We start from the raw sequence: 18,017 nt of genomic DNA, 5'->3' as shown, positions 1-18,017 counted from the left end.
TTAATTAATAATTAATTAAATTTCAAGCTGCGGTAAACAAAGCGTTCCATTAAATTGCCTCTTTTATTATAATTCAATTCAGACGATAATTTCTTTTGATTTTTGCCCATAAATATTGATTTGTGATTAGAAATCAACCTTGTTGGATTCCTTGAGGCCCCTTTTTTACATGATGCAAAAACCAGTTTTAAAGGCACCTCAATCAAAATATTTGAAGAGTGAAAGGATTTGTAGAAAGGCTTGTTTTTAATTTTTTCAATTAATTCGTTTCAAAAGTAAAAGATGTAAATTATGTAAATGGAATGATTAGAGAAAGTGCTTTAAGTAGAATAAACGTCATATTTTTTGTTTACTTGGAAAGGTATTTAAAAAAAATTAAATAGAACAATTTGATAAAGACTGTTTTCGAGGTCACTAGAAAAGTTTTCTGAGAATGAGGCTTTTCATTTTTAATTATCTACACAATTAAGTTGAAGTAACCTGTCCATCTCACTGGTCAGTTTTAACTTACAGTAATTATCTGTTATTAACACCATCAAGATTAATGATTTTTTGATAAAAAAAAGTGTCGTTTTGAATAAATAATTCATTCGATGTGAAACAAACCTTGAAGTGATAATCCATGCTTTTCATAAGCGAAGTACCATCATCGGGCCGTTCTAATTAGTTTTTTGCCGAAACACACGGAACTTGTTGCTGCTTTTCCTTCGTGCGGGGAAACGCAATGCCCGTTTGTTTACACTGAGACGCACTCGCGCGCGGACACGTGTTTTTTCCGACTAGCCAGCGGACAGAATAAACCGCGGAGAGCCTCGAGCCGCCGCATGCACTACTATGACATGGAGGGGGCACCACGGGGGTGGGTGGGTGGGACTGTGCGCCGTAGTAACCGCGATTCCGCCGCGGCCCGCGCCGACAGAAAACCCTGCCTGCTCTGCCCCGATCGCAGCAAAGAAAGACCCGCAATAAAATTGCGCTTTGCGTGCACTTGTTGTGCCAACGGGGTAGTCAAAGATTAAGCGCTGCTTTGATTTGAAAGGAGGAGTAAATTTGATGTTCTTTGGTGAATTCAAATTTAAATTAATAATTAAGGATGAGAAAATGAGAATGTTTTGAAATCAATCTATTTTTATCATATTATATTTTTTTAACAAATATTCTAATAAATCCCAAATAATTTCAAGTTACAATTTAGTTTTTAACGAAACATACAAAAAATCCTTTCCTATTTTTCAACTATTTGAGTCTAAAACTAATTAAAATTTTAAAATCAAATCACCTTATTCTACCTATTTGGTTTTTGTTCATCTCTACAATCAAATTCTTATTTTTGGGCTGCAAAAGTGCAAAATCACCTAAATGCTGATTTCCTATACCTGAAATTTTATATTTATTATTAATTTCTGCAAAGTCATGGACATTAACTTGGAAGCACAAATTTGGCTTTCCCAAAAACACAGGATTAAAACTGTTTAGATGAAGTTTCTAACTTAATTGAATTCTCGCAGAAAAAAGATTAACAAAAAAAAAAAATGAAATAAATAAAACAAATTAAAATAAAGTTTTAATGAAAGTAAATAAACTGAAGTGAAATTTTGAGAGACACATTCAGCAGTCATTGTTTCTTATTCTTTGGATGGTATAAAATTTAATATAATTAATAATTATTTTATAAATTATATTATTATGCTGCTTTAAAAATTTTGTTCAGCTTTTTATCAACTGAGAGAATAAAGAAAGCACCTAATTAAATTTTAAAATTTGACAGTTCATTACCTCGAAAACGCATTAATAAGTTTAAAAATAGCTATTTCTGGAAATTTGCTCTTTGAATTATAATTTACTTCGTAGAAAAAATTTGCGTGTAAGTTGATGATCAATCAATATAAATTACATACACACGTACTTTGGACAAGCGAAAAATTAGCTCTCTCAATGCAAACAGGTGGGAGCTCGTTAATTTTCAACAAATATAATGAAAAAAAAATTGCTTATTAAATAGTCCTGGTCGTAAACATGCGCTAGTATTTTGTAAATATTAATGATAATTACAGCCCTTTGCTGAAAGCAATTTGGCTAAATTGCAATTTGCTCTCTGGAGCAAGGTACAGAATGTCGTGCTGCGGGCAATTTAAACTCCGCCTTTAATTTGAATATTTCCGAGTGCACTCTCCGCGCGACAGAACAAAAGGAAACGATTTCTCGTTCAAAATAACCCCGAAATTATATCCCCAGACCGCAAAATACTCGGAAATCACGAACAATTTTTTTTTTATTGTCTGATTTTCGTAGTGCATAAAATAACGCAACTTTCTTTGCGGAAGGCAAATTGAAAGTATATACAAAATTGCTCTATTTCAACAAGAAAAAGTTTTACGATTAAAAATTGAAACATCGCAAATGCAAATTCGAGAGGAGGAAAACGCACAAGTGCCGGTGAAAATCGCGCGCATAAATTTGAGCGCAGGCTCTCAATTTCCATACAAAAAAGGTCGCAGTGAATTTTACATGCCAAATTGGATTTGCTGCCTGAGAAGAATTTCAAAAGAGAGCTCGACAAATCGATAAAACACATCATATACATAATGTACAGACTTTGTACCCCACATGCTGCACAGCGGCGCTGATGAATATTTGCTTGTGACCGACCGATGCAAAAAACTGCTGCACTCCCTTTGATTTTCAAATCCACAGATGAAACGAAATGAATGTATACATTAAAATTACAAAAGCAATTAAACAGAGTCGAAAATTTCTTTGAAGTGAAATTTTGCACAACGTCAATTTCAACCAAACTTTAATTAATATATTTATTTCTGAGAACATTTTTGATTCATTTTGTTTGAATTGAGAAACGGCAGCTTAAATCAGAAAATGATTTTTTTTTATTCAATTTATTAATTTAAGGCGTGGAAAAGTGGAAAAAATTCAATCGAATTTTGGTCACCATTAATCATCTGCATCAAAAAACAAACAATTATTTCTCCCAAATTGTTTAAATTTCTGTTATTTTTTTCATTCAAAATTGTGTGCTTTATATAGTGGAATCCGTAGTGAGTGCGCATAATTATTATTAATTATTCTTCATGGCTGGATTTGAATGTTATTTTTCCAGGCGTAGATTACGAAAAAAGGGAAATTACTCGTTTGTTAATAATTTAACCCTAATTTCTCTCATTTACCACGCACTAGCTTGAGCACAAAAAATTTTCCACATAAATTAGAACATGTACCCTGACGTTTTTCCATGTTGCTGCATTTTTTTTTAACTCCGTCTACAATTTGTGCATCAATAATCACATAATTTCTGCAAAAGGTTCATGCGTGAAATTTTAATTGTGTCAATACAAATCATGAAGTGGTACAATTTAAATTACGGTTCAGTCCGTTGAATAAAAAGATTGTGAGAATTTAATTAGCCTTTTTTTATGATTGGCTGTTTGCATGATAAGATTGATTTTGCAAGCTATCCAAATTATTTTTCATTATAATTTTTTTTTTAAATATTTAAAGCGGTAAATAATTAACAATTTTCCATTTTTAATTTGTTATTAAACTTCCAAAAAAATTAATATTCTAATATTATTCAAGAAAATGTGTAATTAATTAATTAAATCATTTGATTAAAAAGATAATTATTGTTCTGAAGTTTATACTTTCATCATAAAAAAATGATTAAACTCCTGTCTAAAATTGTATTAAACCAGGGAAAATAGCATCAATTTGTACAGCTACACATTATGAACAATTAAGCGCTCAAATATAAAAAGCTAAAGCACGTTACGCTCTTTCCGCATGGATGAACGTGAAGTTTATTCTTTTTCTATAAAAGGCAGCAATTTAATCCTACATCATGCGTTAATTTCCAACTCACAATTGCACAAGAGTCATTTAAACCAAATGCGCACATCTTTTATATACTTCTAATCCTACCATCACAATTCTATCACTGCATTTAACAGCAATAATTAATTTTGATAGTATTTTTAAAATTTCGAACATACAAAACGCTTTATATAAAATATGTATTAAATTTAAAGTTCTATATTTTCCAAAAGGTTTCGCAATAATTTTGGATAATTTTTTTAAATAAAATAATTTTAACTTATGCAGTAGGTCCCATTTTTCGTAAGAATTTTACCATCAGAATTATCTGAATAATTAATTTTTTGGACTTTTGCAAATAAATAAATGGGCTTAACAACTAGACGAGAACCTTCATTGTGAATTTCTTCAATTCTTTTTACATGTCGTGAGTGAATTGATATTGTTGTGATAAAAAATTCTTTTGCTAGAAAAAATAAAGAAAACATTTTGAATTTCATTAAATGGAGAACTGAATGCGAAATACATGTTCTGGGAAATCAAATGCCACAAAAGACATATTAATATGATAACCAATGAGAAACGCTGATGGAGGAAAATCCTCTTAGGCCAATTGAAAGGCAACGGCATATTGATCACTCCGAGGGACTGTACATTTCCCGGCGGAGCTGACGTAACGCAATTAGCGTGTTGATTTGGCAAGTGAAGGAAACTTTTCAGCAAATTAAGCAAACCCTGGTTTGTTTGCTTGTATCGGAAAAAGCCAAATAATTACCTGCACTAAACAAAGCAAATCCTTCTGGTCTCTGTGGCACGCACGGTGTCAGGTATTTTACTGGGTAGGTAGTCTCAGGTGAGGCGCTCAGGTTCGGACACAACAGATGGTTGATTGACGCGCGCAGCCCCTTCTGAGAGAATTGTTTTTCCCCACCAGCCGAGCCTGCAGGGGCTGGCCTTGGCGAAATGCTCACGTTTCACCGGCAAATAATGCCACAAATGACTGAGGGCGAAATCTCACCCCTGTGATTCGCAACAACCCTTTGATTCGTTGGATTCGGGTTCATCATTTGAGGGGAAAACTGTTTAATTTAAATAGTTTATATAAACGTTTAAAAATTATTTCTTTTTTTTATAAAAAAAAAAAACGCCAAATATTAATGGAGAAGAAATTACAAATAATAAATTCCAAAAATTAAAAAAATTATAATAATTTTATTTAAAAAAAAAAAGAAACGATGACTTTCATGCAAATATCTGATCAAAATCTATCAATAGAATGACGTGATTCTGGAAGTTTCCCTTCCTTTGAAGTTATTATTATTTGTAAAGAAATTCAAATCAGGAGAAATATATTGAATTAAAAAGGAAATTTTCTCGCTTTCTAAAGGCCAGCTGATCGCAAACGTGTAATTGTCTTTAGATATTTTTTCTTTCCTCAAAAATCGATCGACCTGCGCGATAAACGGAGTATAATCCCGAGTGAAAGAAATAAAGAAAGACTCTCCGCGGCTGAATGAAATATTTATAGAAAGTGTTCTTTTTGCCGTAATATAATTAGTCGTAGACGTTTTATTTACTCGTAACTTTCTAATGGCCCATTAATTACAGCTGAATCACGATGCAAATATCGTTTTGATATCAAAATTTTGATGAGCAGCGCGGCTGAGGAGGAACTCTGCTTCGAGGGGATTTTATTGACAAACAAGCTGCGGGAAATGTTGCATCCCTGTAAAGTGATGCTGCAGGGAGAGGAGTCGCTGCTCGTTCGCTCACTCGGTCTGTCGGTTGCTTCGTGTATAAATTCTTACACAAAAAGGTGGATAGGACAGGTGCGAGCAGAGGCCGAATTCGTCTATGAGACACGCCATCTGCTATCATTTGCATTGCCGGCAAATGAGGATCCAGTTTTTGTTCATACGCAGCAATAATAAAGCCCACCTGGCACACTCGGGATCACAGATCAAACGGCCAAGTCGTTTCGCACGTTGCGCGTTTCTGCAACATTATTATTATTTTCTCCGGGCACGATAACAGTCTTGGGAAAATAAACTCGTACGAGGAAAAGATTGAGTGAAATTTGAAGCCGAGCGGCATTTTTTCTGGGAAGTTTTCGGAAATCCGAATAGCAATTTTCCCTGGTTAAATTTGGACACAATCTGAGAGCGAGGTTGATTTCAAGGGTAGTATTTGTGATCCTGAGGCCAAATCAGATTGAATTTTTACATCTACCAATTTTTATTGAATTTTGTTTCAAAATAAAGTCATAAAATATAAATGGAATATTGATGGAAATAATCTATGTGTTTCATTTCTCATTTCAAAAAAATTTTGAGTTTAAAATAAAGAATTGAATTCGATTAAAAAGCATTTAAATTCAGCTTTTCCTCGACAGTTTTTGCTATTTTTTTTCTCAAACAATAAAAAACTCACAAAAACCCGAGGAAAAGTTGAATTTAAATCATACAAAAATCTGACTTAGAAACTAAAATTAGTTGATAATTTGAAATTCGGTTAATTAAAATTTAATTTCAAATTTTGAAAATTTATCAATTTTAATATATTTCATACAATTCATATATTTTTCATTTCATAAAAATAATAATATAACTCTTTGTTTGCTTAAATCATAAAATCCAATTAGAAAAACAATTTGATAGAGAGAAAAGGAATTTTTGCACTAAACGGCACCACTAGCAATAATTTTGAAGAAACTTCCAAGATCAAAAAGATTAAAATTGTGGGAAAACTGGGAATTTTGTCTATGAAACTTAAATTATTATTTATTAATATAATAAGAAAACTCTATAAAAAATTGGGAAATTCTTAATTGTTTATTATTTTTAAGGAAAACTCTGCTAATTTATTTATTACTATTAAATTTAATTATTAAAATAATAATTAAAACTTATAGTATAAATTATTATATTGTTAAATATTACTATGAGAGCAATAAAAAAATTGTAAGAAAATCAAGCGACAAATTTATTAAAAACAGCAAGATCAAGCTTGAGATTAAATTGTTAAAAACATCCAAGAAAATAGGGAAATTCAAAAGATTAAATTTTTGCTCAACTAGATATCAAATTTTATAATAAAAATTAAGTTTTTGCTCATTTTTTGCGGTTTTCTACGACTTTACAAATATAAAATTTATTACTTTCGCCATTCTAAAAAGCTGCTCAAAAGAAAAAAAAACACCAACTATTAAAAATAGTGACGATGCTTTTGCATCTGAATATTCGACCATACTAATTCAGTTTAATATAAATTCCAATCAATTGCTTACCTTGAGCTTTTAAATAGTTAAAATGTGTTTTTTCCCAAGGATTTCCAGATTTTTAAACCAATAAAAAAAGGAACTTAAAATTAAAATTTATAAAAATTTCTAAACGGTTTTTACAGTTACAAATCTGCCAGCTTTTCAATAAATTCCAATCAAAATTTACAAAGATATAATTTTTAATTAAAATGCTATCAGTGCAGTGAAGATATACTTTTGTATTTTGTGATAAGAAAACCGCCGCTAAAAGGTGTTTAAAAAATAAAAATTGCGATTTGTAACTTTCTGGAGTGCTGCAACACCAGGTCAAAAGGTCAATGGCCTCAACTGCACGTTGCATTACTGCATCCGAATGGAATGCAGCGACGTTTGAGGAAATGCACTGCCCGTTTCCATCGAACGAAATCGTGCACTTTAAGAAAAATGAAAATAATCTCCACCAATTTCTGTTCTCCACAGAGACATCCGAGATTCAATTTTGAGGAGAGCATTTTCTTGCTGTGTCTCTCTCGCTCTGCCATAATTTTCAACTCGCGAGTCAATATTGATTCAAATGCATGACGTCATGTTTTTTGAGATAATAGCCTCGCTTTGCTGAGCTGCAATGTCGCTCTCTGTCTTGGTCCCCGCAGCAGCCGAAGGAACCCCGAAAAAATTCCTCTTCGGAGCGGGGAGAAACATTTATATAAAATTTATCGGGCCAATTACCCGCGAGGACCGAAATCCGCCCAACAATTATGGAAAATTGTTACTTAATACGCACAAAATAAATACACAAGGCTAATCTCTCTGTCTATCCCCCCGAACGAACCGGTTTTCGTATACGAGAGAGCCTATTTTTTCGACATTTTATATTATACCACTTGTGCGTGTAAAAGATAAAATATTATCGTAGTCGGTACATAAACGGTCGTCAGTCGGTACATAACTACATAAAAGTAAAATCTCCTCCTCTCCCACTTACAAGCTCGGAAATGATGTTGTTAGAAAATACCATCGGTGAAATCATGGCGAATAATAAATTCCCCAGCCTACTTACTGCCTCATTAATCGATTAAGCCAATTTATCGTTGATTGATATTCTCGTTTTGCAAATTTCCGCTGCACTGAATTGATAATAATTCCATTTCAAAAAATCCACTTAAAATTTCAACAAATTTATTTGAAGTTCTTTAAAATAAAAATAAAAAAATTCTAACATATTTTGTGAATTTTTTTCTCAGTATTTTCTAAACTCATAGAAATAGTTATTAATGTTTGTGAAAATTTTAAGTCGTTTGATGTTATTTTAATTTGTGTAATTATTTAAGAATTTAATTAGCGAAATCGGCGGCCGTCCTTGACCCCATCAAATCCGCCGATTCGCAATCCGCGCCAAATTCAAACCAGCGCCACTTTCCAACTTTCCATTTCGCACACGTGATTCCTTCAAATTTATTTTGTCCCCGAGGCCAAGCAACAACTGGAAGCTTCGAAATCTTTTCAAATTTCGAAATATCGGCCCGGCCATTTTTTTTATCCCGTGCCTTCGGGAATTCTACTGCACTCGTGGGGAAAAATGTCACTCTCGTTAATTTTTCCCGTCGACGTCAAAATCACAAACTCACCATGATAAGTGTGTGTCTGAAGGCCTTCGCGACACGCAGAGCAACTGTCCCGAACGGCAGGTGATGAGGCGAAATCAATCGGTCTGGTCCGGATGCACAAAAATTGGTTGTTTACGGGCAACTCGTTCAAATCACACTATGTACTAAAATGCACCAGATTTGAGCACGATCAAATTGTTTTCATTTTGGAAAGGTGGCTCAAGAGTTTTCCCTCCTGGACACCGGTGGCGCTGCAAGCATCGCCCGAGGTCATTGCGTTGAATTACAGCCGCCAGATGACTCTATCTTTATTAATTTATTTCCAAATAAATTTTCTTCTTTTTATTTAAAAGAAATTTTGAAACAATGAAATATATTAGTTTTTATATTAAAATTTTTATTATCAGCAAGACATAAATATACCTGTAATTTTGAATTCAAAATTTATTTAAAACAAAAAAATAGGAGCAAAAACTTGGAGGTCGTGCAATTTTTATTCAAACAAAGATTGTGGGCGTGGCTATTTGCTACTACAAACAAACAAACAGGCGATCAAAACAAACTTTTGTTAACTTTTAAACAAATTTAAATCATTTCAATCGTTCGACTTCGTAAATTGTGCGTAAATTTGACAGAATCATTTTTCTATTATGGCTGATTACGCCCTTGCAAAGACCGGAAAGCTTAAATTGAAGGGAGAAAAAGAAAAAAGGTGAAATACGTAAAAACTTAAATTTCTGTTTGCTTTATTTGCTTCATTTAAATAATTTGTATTTATTGAAATGTGAATTCTATTTATTTTTTTTATGAAGCAAAAAGAAGAAAAGGAAGCATAAGACTCAGGACGATGATGTAGCAGCCAAAGAGAGACAACTGGACATTCTCAAACATGGTTTGTTTTTGTCTCTCCTACAATGCGTACAGTACTAATTTTTATTTAATTTTTAAACTTAAAGGAGGATGGAAGGCCGTCGACACATTTATTGAGATGACCGGTTCAGTGGCTATTGAATTCGGCAACTCGGCATACGTGAAAGCATTGGACAATGGGCTGTTCACTTTGGGAGCTCCACACGATGATGGTATTATACGAAATTTTTATCTTTTAAAGAATGTCCTAATTTACTAACCTTAAATTTAAATAAAGGTGATGGTCCATCTCCTGAGGAAGTGCTGACCGCCATCAAAGTCAGCGAGACAAAAATTGCCCTGAAATCAGGTTATGGAAAGTATGTTGGCATTGACAAGAACGGTGTAGTGACTGGCCGTGCTGATGCTGTTGGATCCATGGAGCAGTGGGAACCAATTTTCCAAGTACGTTTTCAAGAAATTAAAACCCAGCTCCAGCATTGTGTAATACTTTATAAATAGGACGGAAAGCTGGCCCTGCTGAGTGCGAACGGTTGTTTTGTGGCATTGACGGATGACGATTCATTGGAGGCCAATAGCAAAGTTGCCGGTCCAAGTGAAATTATCAAAATCAGAGTTCAACTGAACGACGCTGAGGAAAGCTCAGCCGCTAAAGCAGCAAGATTGAACGAGGACGAAGGTGACGTTTCTCAAGTGGAATTAAATTATGTGTAAGTTGATGCAGAAAAAAAATAGAATTCAATATATTGACAAAAAATTTCTTTGGCAGGAAAAAGTTCCAGAAGTTCCAAGACAAAAAGATCAAGTTATTTTCTGGGGAGAAAATTGATCTGGTGAAGGCGAAGGACGAAGGTGTTTTCCACGAGACAATGTTGGACAGGAGGAGCAAAATGAAAGCAGATCGCTACTGCAAATGATTTTTTTAATAAATAGTTATGACTTAATTTTATTCACTCTTTTTTTATACACATTAAGATAAATTCCTGTGGGAAAGTTGTTCATGCTTCATCCTCCACTGAGTGGATTTAAACCAGCCGTCCCTGCCGCGCTGAGGGAACACAGTGTAACACTAAGTTGATTAAATATCATGTCGGAGTTGCAGACGTTAAGGATTGTCTCCTTCTTTGTGACGTACTAAACGGAACTGTTGTCTTGAGAAAATGACTTGGCGGGAGGTTTGGAACTTAATAAATACTGATAATATTTCAAACTCAAAATAGATTTTGAGGGAAAATGGTTGCTGCAGGAACTCTGTACTCAAAGATCTTATCCGGCTCGAAACTGGTTCACACTTCAGACTGGTGTAGATTATTGTCTTTGCTCAACCACTCCACAAATTCATCCAGGAGGACAGGCCCTGAAATCATCAATTTAATTTTCTGTTAAATTCCGCACAAACATTTGGGCAAGCATGCTTTGCTCCCACCTATAGCTGGACCACAAAAGCATTTGTGCTCCATTTCAACATTAAATTCCATTGATTCAAACTTTATTTAAGACAATTTGCACCATTTCTTAAAATACATTATGTGGCTGCAGTAAAACTTTCAAATCTAATAAAGTTTTTTCTGAAAATAATGCACTTAAATAGTTTGAATCTTTATTGAAATTTCCATGGGAATATAATTTTTTTTTTTTTTAATTTTAAGATCTATTTCTTAAAAACTTACAAGCTCCATCAAAGTCGTAATTAGAGAGATCATCGTGAATGAAGCGAGTGAATTCAAGAATGTTGGCCCACTGATCCTTATTGATAACTTTGTACTTTGACTCATCAAGAAACTGCTGGAACTGAGGGAAGAGGCTCCACTGGTTAGCCAAGAGCAGCTGCAGCATCGCCTTGGCCGTTTCAATTTCCATGCTTCTTTGATCTTTGTCCTGCAAACAATTAATTAAATAAAAACTTGCCACGTGATTAGAATTGGACAACCTTGGCAAATTCAAAGGCGTAGCGATAAATACTTTTGAAAGTATTACTGTCTTTCAGGAGATTCCGCAAGAAATCAATCTTGTAACACAGCTTCCCAATGGAGTCACAGCTACACAAAAATGTTTTAAGAATATTATGAAGACATAGATAATGGACCAAGTACTTTAGTTCAGTCATTCCTAAGAGCCATTCTTCTTGAGTGAAGTAGCCCATCTGTTTGGCCCTCATTTTCCATGCCAGCACGAGCATCACAATATCCTCTGGTTTCACATTGATGTCTTTGCAAAATTTTTCCATCCCCTCCGGACCTTCAAAGAAAAAAAAAATGATTCCTGAATAAATTAAAATATTTCTACATAATTCAGTAGTATTACTGGAAGCCAAATTTTACTGGAAGATTTTTTACTATTAAAGGACAAATGATTTATGAAATTTCTTCTACGTAGAGACATTCTTGAATTAGTATTAACTTTGTCGTATTCTTAATTTTTACTTGTTTTCTTGCCTCACCTAAGATATTCGGATCATCATTTTGACTGTACTCCTGAAACCACTTGAGACAAACTCTATGGCTGAAGACTTCAGAGGCAGGCTCATTTCGACTTGCGCGGCGAGAGCTGAAACATTATTAGAACTTTACCAATTGGAATCGACAGATGACGGAGGTTTTGTCAAATCGACCTGTCGTCCCCCATGCAAGAACAGGTCCAAATGTTGCCCAGGAAGAAAGTTTTTCAAAAGTTAACCTCTTTTGAAACACAAATTTTATAATTAGCCAAGCCACCGGGGACGGCGGGCTATTTTTGGCTCCAAGTGCTACCAACAAGAAGAGTTTTGTTTCACTTCGGCCACCACACCATTTATAAAGATTGGGCAAATTAATCTTATTTCTTTTTCTTCAACAGACTTATTCAGGTTCTGAAGTTATGTAATTTTTTAAATAAAAATTATTTTTATTTAAAAATTGGCTGAATAATTTAAGCTCGTTATTTCTTTAATTTCAAAATACTTACACTTGAGAACTTCTTCCTCTCTTCGGAGGAGGAGATGGAATTCTGGTTGTGTTGATGGCACGCTTCTTTCCCCTGGGCATTTTCGGACAAAATCTAAACCTGCAACACATTTTTTGTATATTAGACAAAAAGGAACTGATCAAAGATAAATTTATTCTGGTTAAAATTAGTTCAATCGCGGGACTTTGACGACACAAACGTGGTGCGTTTCACTATCGTGGCCTCGCCTGTTTTGCCATTTTATGTCTAGAAAAGTCAAGGTCAACTTCTTTGCGTTTTCTCACTCGGAACACGGAAGCGTTCGGCAAACGGACTGCAAACCATTTTCCCGCCCGGAAATGCAGTTTTTGATGAAAATCAGTTTGATTTCAGACTAGAAATCCGAAATTAGGTGGAATAGCGAATAGCTAATTAAAATCTGGCTGCCCAAAGTTGGTTGGGCTCGGGGTTCAAACATGCGGTTGGTGCCTTGAAAATCGAAACATATAAAAATAATATTGTTTGTTCGTATATCGTCGATGGACCAATCCATAAGAAAAAATTGAGCTCATCGCAAAGCCCATGAAAATCCGCGGTTCAAAATTGGCTCCGGAGGAATCGCACGGCAACGCCAAAGGTGTGCGAATTAATTGCGACAGAGAACGGGATTTTGGACTGGTGCGCTCGGCAGACTCGAATGAAGGGATATTTTACTGCGATTTCGTTCACTCAAGGGGTAGCTTAATGTAACTGCGAAAGGAATTTGTGCAAATGCGATCACAGACGGTCGAAAAGCGGGGAAGAAGTCGGTCGAAACTCTTCAGTTCTTCGAGTTCTTGCGTCTGATGTTTGTCTACCATGTGTTAAGTCGCGAATCAGCCAAAACAAACGCTGCAAACTCAATCACAATTTTTTTTAATGTGGACTTTTCGTATTCGAGGCTAATTTCTTTGAACAATGCCGAAATATTCCTTTTTGAAGTAATTGAAAATAAGATTTTCATTAATAATTCGCAATATACATCAAGCAGAGCAAAAAAACTTGATTTACATTTTAGAGGTTATTTTATTAGTTTGGCAACAATTGTAGTTCTGTCCTTTCACCGATAGGGGGCTACGATCATCTCCATTCTCCAACAAGAACAAGAGCTGGTTAATTATTTTTTAAAAGGAAATAATATCATTTCAACTTTCAACTACATTTTTTTTTTTATTAAATTCGAAATAACTATTTTTAAAGAAGATTTCCAAATGTTTTTAAAAATTGGGCGTTAACAACGTATTATTTGCAACAATATGTGGTCAATGTGGATATAATAAAAAAAAATAGTACATAATTTTATCAAAACCTTTTCTGAAGAACTGCTTGCTAGTTGCTTCACATGACTTAAATCTTTTTAAAATATTTTAAACAATATTATTTACCTTGAATTTTTGACATCTGAGAAAGGTACCGAAGCGACCGAAGACTTGATTTTCAATATTTTTCCTTGGAGCGGGGAGCGGGAGCTATATAAGCACCGCAATCTGATTGGCTGCATCTGTCCAAGACTCTCCAATCATACCTTAACAACACTATTTGAATAGAAAGTGCGCGAAAGTGCCATAATTTTTGAAAATTGAAAGGTGGCAGCACTGTTGACAGTGTTGACCGGCTGCGACTTGCGAGGAAAAAACAATAACAAACACTGAAAAAATACCCTTTTAAAGTTCGTGCAAATAACATCGCTTTTGATGGAGTTTTAAATGAAATTATGTATCGTTCGTGAGGTGCTTTTAAGCAAGTACATAGGCTGTCAACATGAATAATGTCGATCAACTGAAACAAAGATATTCCGGAACACATCCTGGCATTGGCTCGTATTTGCAGTGCATGAGCAGGGCATTCCTCACAGGTCTTTCCACTTTCACTTTGAGTAAGGAATAAAATGGAAAAAAATAATCTTAAAAGTTATCATCAGAAAGAAAACTCTTGCAGGAATAATAAATTATTTTTGAGCTTCGAAAGCCATATAGAATTGTCAAAATAAATTTGGAAAAAATTTAATAACATGTTCGAGTTTTTTCTTCTTTTGTAAAATTCAAACCGTTTTTCTGTTTTTTTTTCTTCTAGCCTTTGCCTGCGTGTATCTGCCGCAGAACATTGTCAAGAAAAGACTTCCGTACGGTGCCGGTGGCAAAATCTTGTCATCGACGATCTTGGCTTCGGCTGCAGCTTATTATATAACTTCTGAGAAAACCAAACTTTGCCAAGCTGCCTGGCTGGCCGTTGAAGAAAAGCACACTTACTTCACAGAGCAGGACCAGGGCAAGAGTAAAATAGAAGAATGATTCGAAAAATGCTTAACAAATACACTAGGCCAATTTTTAAGTAAATAAAAATCTCAAATATTATTATTAAAATATCTTTCATGGTTAAATTTTGCAGAATTTGTCCTATAATCAGTCAAGGGTTCAAACCGATGAAGTTCAGCACGTTAGCCGATGAAGACGGTGCCATTTTCGATGACAAGAGCTATGACAGTTTAATAGAAAGCCTTTTGCCCGGAGCTCCTGAAGGCAAGCAGCTTTTGGTGCTCCAGCCTTATGTAAAATGGGGCCCTAAGAAAAAGACAAACACAACTCCAGACCTGCAACTTGAAGAGGCAGCAGCCCTCGTTTCCACTCTCCATCGATGGTCTGTCGTGGACCAGAAAGTAGTTCCATTGGAGAATATAGACAAGCGGAAAATCTTCGGAAAGGGAAAGTTGGAAGAGTTGAAGCAGCTCGTCCGCCGAAACAAGGAAATCACAGGGGTCTTCATCAGCCACCAATTCTTAAAAATGCACCAGAAAATGTATTCAAATTCATTTCAATTAAATAAAATTTAATAAATTTATCTTCTAGTGAACTTGAGAAAGTATTTAGAGTTCCAGTGTACGACAGATACTCGATCGTGATTCAAATTTTCAAAGAGAACGCCATCACCAAGCATGCGAAACTACAAGTTGCCTTGGCAGAATTACCCTACATTAGGTATTTCTATTATTTTAATTCATGATAAATCATTTAAAATAATCGGACAAAAACTATTAAAATTTAAAGAAGAAAAAATTTATTATAATTAATTTTTAATTATCATTTTAAATTATATCTTATTTCTTCAATCAATATTTTATTACAATTTTCTTCCACAGAAATATGCTTTTGAGCGAGACACCTAATGTGTCACTGAGTTTTGGAATGAGTCCAGACGCAATTCGAACTACTCTGCACACCAGAGAGAACAAGCTCAAGGAGGAGATGAGAAAGTGTCAAACTTATCACCACACCCTGGAGAAGAATCGACTGCAGAGGAAAATCCCTTTGGTGGCTGTTGTCGGATACACCAATGCTGGTAATTTCCTATTTTTTTGTTTTTTTTTTCAAGTTTTTACATTTTAACCAGGAATTAATGATTTTAGGCAAAACTTCGATAATTAAGGCTTTGACGGGAGAAAAGAAACTCGAGCCCAAGAACTCGCTGTTTGCCACGTTGGACGTCACAATGCACGAAGGGTTTCTGCCAAATCGACTGAAGGTCCTTTACATTGACACTGTTGGCTTCATGTCCGACTTGCCTCACTCTTTACTAGAATGTTTCATCGCAACTCTAGATCACGTCGCTTATGCTGTAATAATTTGAAGCCTTTTCTGTAATCAAAACTCAAGTTTTTTTTCTAAATTAGGATGCAGTTCTGCACATTTGTGATGGAAGTCATCCTGATCTAGTGAGACAAAGAGAACATGTCTTCAGCACATTACAAAGTCTAAAAAATTTGCCACCAAATTTTCTTGATCGGGTCATTACGGTTAGCAACAAGTGCGACAAAACCCAGTCCGAGACCAAATTCAAAGACGATCTTCCTGTATCGGCCAGAAACAGAACTGGTAATTTTAAAATTGACAAAAATCTTCAAATTTTTATTTGAATTCTTTTCAGGTCTTGTCTTTTTAGAAAGGATCATTGAGTCTGTTGTGTTGAAAACTACTGGGAGAAAAATGATGATCATTCGTGTTCCGTCTGGTGGACCAGAGTCTCAGTAATTTAATTTTTTTTATAAACATTTCAAGATTTAATTGTTGCCTTTTAAAGGTGGCTTTACAAAGAGACTGCGGTTTGTGAGGCCGAAGCTGACCCCAAGGACCCTCAATATCTTTTGCTGAAGGTAGTTATTTCAGACGTAGAGATGGGGAAATTCAAATCATACTTTTTAAATAAGTAGAATTTGATTTGAATCCAAATTTTAGTCGTGTTATCGTCGGAATTTATAATAAAAGACTAAAGAGAAATTTTTAATTTAAGAGTAATTTTCAGTTTTTATTTTTTAAAAAATTATCTCACTACATTACAAGACAGTATAAGTATGCATTGCTCACAAAGAAAACAGCGAAATACAGCGTAGTTTTTTTTTCTTGGAACATTGACAAAATATGTTTTCAAATCTCTTTTTGTTCTATAATTATCAAGATACATTGTTATATTTTATGTGAGCTGTCACATTTTTGCCACAATCAAAATCCTTTCTTGCTCGCCACATTTCAATCAATCTTCTCCTGTAAGTACACACACTGTCGTTGACTAAGAGTCTAAATTAAATCAAGTAGTATTTCTACGTGAAATTTGCTTTTGCAAACTGCGTTTGTCTGGAACTAACAAAGTGGCCTAGTAAATAATTCACTAAATCACATAAATTCATTAAATGGAATGGAATTTTGTGACTGGCAAGATTTAATTAATGTACAATTTTGAGTTACAAATAATTGTTCCCTTTTTTATGCTTCTCAGCGATGAAAATTAATTTTAAAAATTCAAATAGCTCAGAAGTCCTAATCGTGAAAAAAATTTAAGTAAAAAGAGCTGCTGTTCCTCTATATATTTTCTCCCATTGAAATCAGGTACATATTCTACAAAAAGGAGCTCAATTTGTGTTGATATCGAGACGATAAATACAAGTGCTTGTATATGTTTCTTTTCTTTACACATTAGAGAGCATTAATGATACCAGAGTAATTAACTCTAATTAAGTAATCAACATTAGTCACTGCAGGAATTATCATAAAATTGGTGCACAGGTTTCAATCAATATCATTCGTCTCCACCATTAAATTGGAAAAATTCACTCGGTTTTTTTGTTGTTCTCAAAATGCTGCTTATTCTTGACTAGATTCAACTCCCAACATTTGGGACGCTTATCAACTAAAAATGAACATTCAGTTTGCTGTTACACGTACGAAAAAAAGTATTTGAATGGCGTGAATCAGGACAAAATTAATTAACTGCTGGGTAGTAAAAGTGTGCACATTGTGGCTTGGACCGTCAGTCTTGCAGGAAGAAGATTCTCTCATCTCTCGGATGGTGAAACCACCACTCAGGGTTATGGATGTCTACCGAAAACAATTAATGATCCGGGTAATTAAGTACACATCGATCGGTGATAGGGTTGGTGATCTTGATTAGGTGGTGCTTGAGGTGGAGGCATTAATTTCTGCCCTGCGAGGAATCAATTTATCGTT

At 34.5% G+C, this 18,017-nt stretch overlaps 5 protein-coding genes across 12 annotated transcripts in view; 2 read left to right on the top strand and 3 right to left on the bottom strand.

Moving 5' to 3' along the window:
• Window positions 1–8,922, bottom strand: part of LOC132204721 (thymocyte selection-associated high mobility group box protein TOX-like) — a 28,029-nt gene extending 19,107 nt beyond the window's left edge. Inside the window, exon 1 of one of the 2 annotated variants that reach the window (XM_059633421.1) lies at window positions 8,713–8,922. In XM_059633421.1, coding sequence (XP_059489404.1) covers window positions 8,713–8,715 — 3 coding nt within the window. In that variant the 5' untranslated portion in view covers window positions 8,716–8,922. Of the gene's footprint in view, window positions 1–606; window positions 792–8,712 lie in introns of those variants that run through there. The other variant, XM_059633420.1, reaches the window with a different exon arrangement.
• Window positions 8,923–9,210: 288 nt separating this feature from the next.
• Window positions 9,211–10,526, top strand: LOC132204725 (protein FRG1). The gene is made up of 6 exons (XM_059633429.1): window positions 9,211–9,403; window positions 9,504–9,583; window positions 9,648–9,773; window positions 9,839–10,005; window positions 10,063–10,271; window positions 10,331–10,526. Exons 1-6 carry the CDS (start codon window positions 9,342–9,344, stop codon window positions 10,476–10,478), a joined length of 792 nt encoding a protein of 263 aa, XP_059489412.1. The 5' UTR covers window positions 9,211–9,341; the 3' UTR covers window positions 10,479–10,526.
• On the bottom strand, window positions 10,467–14,038 carry LOC132204723 (DCN1-like protein 4). Of its 5 annotated transcripts, none has more exons than XM_059633424.1 (7): window positions 13,908–14,038; window positions 12,505–12,603; window positions 12,002–12,108; window positions 11,655–11,799; window positions 11,492–11,600; window positions 11,232–11,439; window positions 10,467–10,918 (listed from the first exon to the last, which is right to left on the bottom strand). In XM_059633424.1, the coding sequence occupies exons 1-7, from the start codon at window positions 14,021–14,023 to the stop codon at window positions 10,848–10,850; spliced, it is 855 nt and encodes a 284-aa protein (XP_059489407.1). In that variant the 5' UTR covers window positions 14,024–14,038; the 3' UTR covers window positions 10,467–10,847. The 5 variants fall into 5 exon arrangements, with proteins under 5 accessions (XP_059489407.1, XP_059489409.1, XP_059489408.1 ...); XM_059633426.1 differs by lacking the exon at window positions 13,908–14,038 and adding an exon at window positions 13,269–13,414; XM_059633425.1 differs by lacking the exon at window positions 13,908–14,038 and adding an exon at window positions 13,226–13,373 and having other exon boundaries at window positions 12,505–12,605.
• An 874-nt stretch (window positions 14,039–14,912) lies between these two features.
• Window positions 14,913–16,815, top strand: LOC132204722 (putative GTP-binding protein 6). Its single transcript, XM_059633423.1, has 7 exons — window positions 14,913–15,318; window positions 15,369–15,497; window positions 15,659–15,858; window positions 15,926–16,134; window positions 16,190–16,391; window positions 16,444–16,543; window positions 16,597–16,815. Exons 1-7 carry the CDS (start codon window positions 14,945–14,947, stop codon window positions 16,724–16,726), a joined length of 1,344 nt encoding a protein of 447 aa, XP_059489406.1. The 5' UTR covers window positions 14,913–14,944; the 3' UTR covers window positions 16,727–16,815.
• The window catches only part of LOC132204720 (ras-GEF domain-containing family member 1B-like), a 72,295-nt gene continuing 70,945 nt past the window's right edge, over window positions 16,668–18,017 (bottom strand). For all 3 annotated transcript variants that reach the window (XM_059633419.1, XM_059633418.1, XM_059633417.1), the window contains one exon: window positions 16,668–17,994. In XM_059633419.1, the coding sequence (XP_059489402.1) occupies window positions 17,958–17,994 (37 nt within the window). In that variant the 3' untranslated portion in view covers window positions 16,668–17,957. The remainder of the gene's footprint in view (window positions 17,995–18,017) is intronic.

Source organism: Neocloeon triangulifer, unplaced genomic scaffold, assembly GCF_031216515.1.
Source record: "Neocloeon triangulifer isolate White Clay Creek 2 clone unplaced genomic scaffold, ASM3121651v1 ptg000022l, whole genome shotgun sequence".
NCBI classification, from domain to species: domain Eukaryota; kingdom Metazoa; phylum Arthropoda; class Insecta; order Ephemeroptera; family Baetidae; genus Neocloeon; species Neocloeon triangulifer.
Note: the sequence above shows the minus strand (reverse complement) of the source record. Positions and strands in the feature narration are given on the sequence as shown.

What these genes read in the sequence shown, in the direction of transcription:
- LOC132204725 (XM_059633429.1), top strand. Translation starts at nt 9,342, where the DNA reads ATGGCTGATTACGCCCTTGCAAAGACCGGAAAGCTTAAATTGAAGGGA. An exon ending in ACTGGACATTCTCAAACATG is followed by an intron (nt 9,584 to 9,647) that starts GTTTGTTTTTGT and finishes TTAAACTTAAAG; the next exon opens with GAGGATGGAAGGCCGTCGAC. An exon ending in AGTGGGAACCAATTTTCCAA is followed by an intron (nt 10,006 to 10,062) that starts GTACGTTTTCAA and finishes CTTTATAAATAG; the next exon opens with GACGGAAAGCTGGCCCTGCT.
- LOC132204723 (XM_059633424.1), bottom strand. Translation starts at nt 14,023, where the DNA reads ATGCAGCCAATCAGATTGCGGTGCTTATATAGCTCCCGCTCCCCGCTC. An exon ending in AGAGGAAGAAGTTCTCAAGT is followed by an intron (nt 12,109 to 12,504) that starts GTAAGTATTTTG and finishes ATAATGTTTCAG; the next exon opens with CTCTCGCCGCGCAAGTCGAA. An exon ending in TGATGATCCGAATATCTTAG is followed by an intron (nt 11,800 to 12,001) that starts GTGAGGCAAGAA and finishes TTTTCTTTGAAG; the next exon opens with GTCCGGAGGGGATGGAAAAA.
- LOC132204722 (XM_059633423.1), top strand. Translation starts at nt 14,945, where the DNA reads ATGAAGTTCAGCACGTTAGCCGATGAAGACGGTGCCATTTTCGATGAC. An exon ending in GCAGAATTACCCTACATTAG is followed by an intron (nt 15,498 to 15,658) that starts GTATTTCTATTA and finishes TTTCTTCCACAG; the next exon opens with AAATATGCTTTTGAGCGAGA. An exon ending in TCTGGTGGACCAGAGTCTCA is followed by an intron (nt 16,544 to 16,596) that starts GTAATTTAATTT and finishes TGCCTTTTAAAG; the next exon opens with GTGGCTTTACAAAGAGACTG.